At 33.7% G+C, this 4,449-nt stretch overlaps 1 protein-coding gene across 1 annotated transcript; it reads right to left on the bottom strand.

The window, feature by feature from the left end:
* Nucleotides 1–2,048: 2,048 nt before the first annotated feature.
* LOC139866214 (thioredoxin H1-like) lies at nt 2,049–3,488 on the bottom strand. The gene is made up of 3 exons (XM_071854366.1): nt 3,320–3,488; nt 2,499–2,621; nt 2,049–2,401 (listed from the first exon to the last, which is right to left on the bottom strand). The coding sequence occupies exons 1-3, from the start codon at nt 3,407–3,409 to the stop codon at nt 2,246–2,248; spliced, it is 369 nt and encodes a 122-aa protein (XP_071710467.1). The 5' UTR covers nt 3,410–3,488; the 3' UTR covers nt 2,049–2,245.
* Nucleotides 3,489–4,449: the final 961 nt, after the last annotated feature.

Raw genomic sequence — 4,449 nt, 5'->3', positions numbered from 1 at the left:
ATTAAATAATGGACCACTTTTGAATCTATCACCTTTGGAGATTGGTTGTCCTTTGAAGGAGTTTTGAATATCTCATCCTCCCCTGTAACGTATATTTCCCCAACCCCTGGCACATATTCCGGTGACAACTCCGGTGTAGGAAAGACAGGAGCGTCTGCATTTTTTTTGTTATTCATGGCTAAGACGGTAAGCCTAAGAACCTCGTTGTACTCTGCAATTATATTATCATCCACAATTTCGATAGGGTTATCGTGACCCATTTCCTCAACCCAAAGAATACATGAAGTAACATTAGCCACGTTAGCTTCAACATACTTCTTAATCGGACCTGGGTCATTTACTTCAATCAAAGCGTGTAAGACGTCAGCTCTTTTAAGATTGTATGAATTACGGTGAACATGGATTACTCTGCCGAAATTTTGAGCAACTTCGATAGTGCATTTTGAAGAGCAGCAATCAAACAGGATACCTTCGATCATCACTTTGATGATTCTGAAATAGGAGTTAATCTTTTTGACCATCGGAATAACTTCAGTGAACTCTAGATCGTTCATTGTGGGGCCCATAGTCATTCTTTTGTAGCTTTGTTCATCTCGACATTGTACAATATAAGCGTAAGGACCCCAAGCCGAGATTGCCTCGATTTCAATGAATCGGCTTTTCAACCATTTGAGTAACTTTAAAGCTTCGATTGGGTCTTTGTCGATGATAACCGCGGATAGGGAAAGTCGATCGCTGGTTTGTTGATTGATAGATAAATTGATAGTAGGACTGTTGCTTGTATTGTATGATTTGTTATCTTGAGTATTTTGTTTTTTGGAATTATGTTTTTGTGAAAAAGAGCCGTTGTAATTGGGTTTGGTGAAAAGATATTTTTTGCAAATCCTACAAACATGATTCTGCCATTATTTTCTTTACCATTCATCACTGAAATGGCATTGGAAGCTTGAAGTGTATTTTTAAATTTAACAAAGGCAAACGATCTATCTTGTTTCCAAGATATACCTTGAATATTGCCAAACTTGTGAAAAAAATTGTTGATAGTTGTAGGGTTAGTAAATCTTGGCAAACCACCCAAAAAAATCGTTGCTTTTTTAGAAAAAGTAGGATGTTGTTGAGGTTTAGCAAACGAATTCTGGTGGATGAAAGTGTTGTTAATGGTGTTTGCATGTTTGATGGGTATGGAATTTGGGTATGAAGGTTTGAAGGTTGGGTTTGTTTTTTGAGAGAAAAAGGTATGCATGATCTAAGTTGTTTACTTAATACGTTTTATTAGTTTTGAAGGGTAATAAAGTCATTTATCATTATTCAGTCAATTCATACCGCATAAAAGTAAACAGCAAATTGAATTATCATCTTTCTGCCTATAAACATTTATTACCTATTCTGCCATCTATACCCATATAGGAGATTAATAGAAAGAAAGTAAACAGGCCCTGAGCCTTTTGATAATAAATTCTAACAAAGTGAAATTCTAACTTGAACCTGCATAAAAAAAATGTTAACTTTCCTTGGTATGAACTTATGGTTTATAAGTTCATATACATCGAATTCAAAAGATGAAATTATGGTTTATAAATTGACACACACTGAATTTCTTTTTGTTTACTTCTCAAGGCTAACAACAACCACCTCATTCCCACCCATTGTTATAATTAGAACTCCCACTTTTATTACTACATAAGTCCTACGATTTTGTACACATTACCTACTGTTTCATCTTCTTCCTTTGAGGAATACGTAGCTGCAAATTATATTGAACCAAGAACCCAAGGTTTGCAGCAAATCTATCTATCACAGGGTAAGAACAAAGACATCAAAACTTCCTACGAGTATAGAGTTTGCAACAAGACATCGTATATCTTTATCGGTTAAGAGTATAAAAAGTAAAAGGTATCTCCTTTAAACTATGTTTGCTCCTGCTTAGGTTCTTAATGGTAAAACTTAACACTTCCTTATCACCATTTATTCAATTAAAAGTTAAAACAGATAAACAAGAATGACAACATAACCTAGTTAAACCTACTGAGAAAACAATTATAATCAGCTTAATATGTAACCGAAACTTATTACTACAACCAAATCATATACAGCAACTTAAATTTATGCATAGATCAACGCAAAAGTTGTCGACCAGGGGTACACAAAACCTAAGGTTTCACCACACCATTACAAGATTAAAAGAAAACGATAAGAGAATAAGTTTGCTGTTAACGATAGCATATCTAGTACATAAAGATTAAACTTAAGCCGATACAGTTGCAGCAGCAGCTCCAGCATGCTTAACAATGCAGGCATGGAGCTCATCTTTCTTTGCACCCACAACCTTGTCCACTATTTCTCCATCCTTGATGAACAAAAATGTTGGCATGGCCTCCACTTTATAGTCTTGAGCAACTTTCTGTATAACAAAAACATTCATTCATTAGTTTAACGTTTAAAATTTGAGCCAGACCTGTAAATGATACGAGAGTATGAACATGAACCAGTTAATTTACCTCTACTTCATCAACATCGACCTTAAGGAAGGTAACATGGGGCATCTTTTTAGCAAAGTCAGCCAAAATTGGTGCAATCACACGGCAAGGACCGCACCATGATGCTGTGAAGTCCACAACCACCTGTCAATTACATCCATAGTCAGATGCCAAAACCGATAAATCAATCATAAAGCCAAACACCAACACATTACTTCATATCTATATACACGCTATGCCCGTGATTTATAAATACATGTTAAACTCAATTTCATCCAACAAACGCAACAATTAACGATCGCAACCACACTAACAGGTAAGCAGGCAAGCAACCAAGGTTTCATAAATTCCGTATTTTGCATAACAGATTACATCTAAAAAGATAAAGTAAAAAAATAAAAAAACTCCTTCGAACATATTACAGTACTTATTCCACAAGAGACTTATTAAAAAAAGTATCGTATACGTATATATATACATATAGACATAAAAGAGACACACAGTTCAATAATACAAAAATGGTATGTCTCCATACCAAATAATCAAACATATGCCCTAATTTCATACATTCGTACATATCTTATAATTTAATTAACAATTTATACGAAACAATAAACGATTTGTGAATCCTGAATAATGAATTTTAAAACCCTAACCAAACTTCTAACATTAATCAAATCGGTCTTAGAAAGCAACCATCATAATAAGAAACAATCGAATACGAACAGCGGAATTGCGCGCGAAACATGTAAATTCATTAATTATAATTGTACTAAATAAAAAACACAACAAGGAGTTCAACGGAAATTAAATTTTAGTGGATGAAAAACAGTAATTAATACCAATTTCTGAGAACCCTTATGCTTTTCAAGCTGTTCGTTCCACTGATCAACGGTGTGACAGCCAATTACAACACCTTCTTCAGACGCCATTTTCCCCCAAATTTTTGTTGAAATAAAACCCTAATTTCGTTCAATTTATTGAGTATTTCTCTGAAATTCTATTCGTATGGTAGATATGATCATATGAAGATTCTGTAGCACCGAACTCGTGTATATATAGGACCACGTTTCATTTCTGTCAGGTGGACGAAATGACTTAAATACCCCTCACTAGGTCGGCATGGATTTTGAATTTTTTTTTTTTTTTTTGTTTTTGTTTTTTGTTTTTTTTTGTTTTTTTTTTTTTGTTACATAAAAGACGTCATTGAGTTTGGGACGTTTGCGATTAGGATTTATTATTGAGAAGTGATGATTATTTCTAGAAAGTCAAAATTAAACAAGTCCATATTACCATATTATCTATTAGACAAAAGTTACGAATAGTAGAGTGAATGAATTATCTATTACACAAAAGTTACGAATAGTAGAGTGAATGAATTGCAGGATTTTCAATGAAGAAAAGAAGAGTGAAGGAGATGTATGTAAACTGATTCAAAAATATGTCAAGTGTAAGCTGTTAACATTGAAAGTCAAGAGGTCAACGGCAGTCAACAGAGCTGTTAGTTTATGGGTTATTGATTGGATAAACTAGTGTTTGTTATTTCATTTTATTTGTGTATGTAGGTTGTATTGATGTTTGTATGCCTTCCGGCTTTTGTGTTAGGCATGGATATTCCCAGCTTTGTTTTGTTATTTAATAAGAAGTCTTGTTTGCCTGAAAAAAAAAAAGTTATGAATAGTATTGAGGGTATTTTCATTTTTTCATTGTTTTTTTTTCAAAAAAATCCACACACTTTGTTCAAAAATTAAATCGACTCTCCCAAACATGGGGTAAAGTGTCAAATCAACATTTTCATAAAAAATCTTAAATAAACTCCATTTAAATATTCAACGAGCTATATCTTCTCGCCCGCAACGAGTTAAATTTTTCCGACACCATCGTTAAGCTCGAAATTGAAAGGACCCGTTCATATACATTATAAACGATTCACAATAGTTGATTACATTGCGAGGTATTTGACCTCTATATG

This window comes from Rutidosis leptorrhynchoides, chromosome 9, assembly GCF_046630445.1.
Source record: "Rutidosis leptorrhynchoides isolate AG116_Rl617_1_P2 chromosome 9, CSIRO_AGI_Rlap_v1, whole genome shotgun sequence".
Lineage (NCBI taxonomy): Eukaryota > Viridiplantae > Streptophyta > Magnoliopsida > Asterales > Asteraceae > Rutidosis > Rutidosis leptorrhynchoides.
This window is presented reverse-complemented; position numbering and strand designations above follow the sequence as displayed.

Coding starts and splice junctions, on each gene's coding strand:
- LOC139866214 (XM_071854366.1), bottom strand. CDS start 3,409: ATGGCGTCTGAAGAAGGTGTTGTAATTGGCTGTCACACCGTTGATCAG. Junction 2,622..3,319: donor ATAAGGGTTCTCAGAAATTG/GTATTAATTACT, acceptor TGTAATTGACAG/GTGGTTGTGGACTTCACAGC. Junction 2,402..2,498: donor TCGATGTTGATGAAGTAGAG/GTAAATTAACTG, acceptor TTTGTTATACAG/AAAGTTGCTCAAGACTATAA.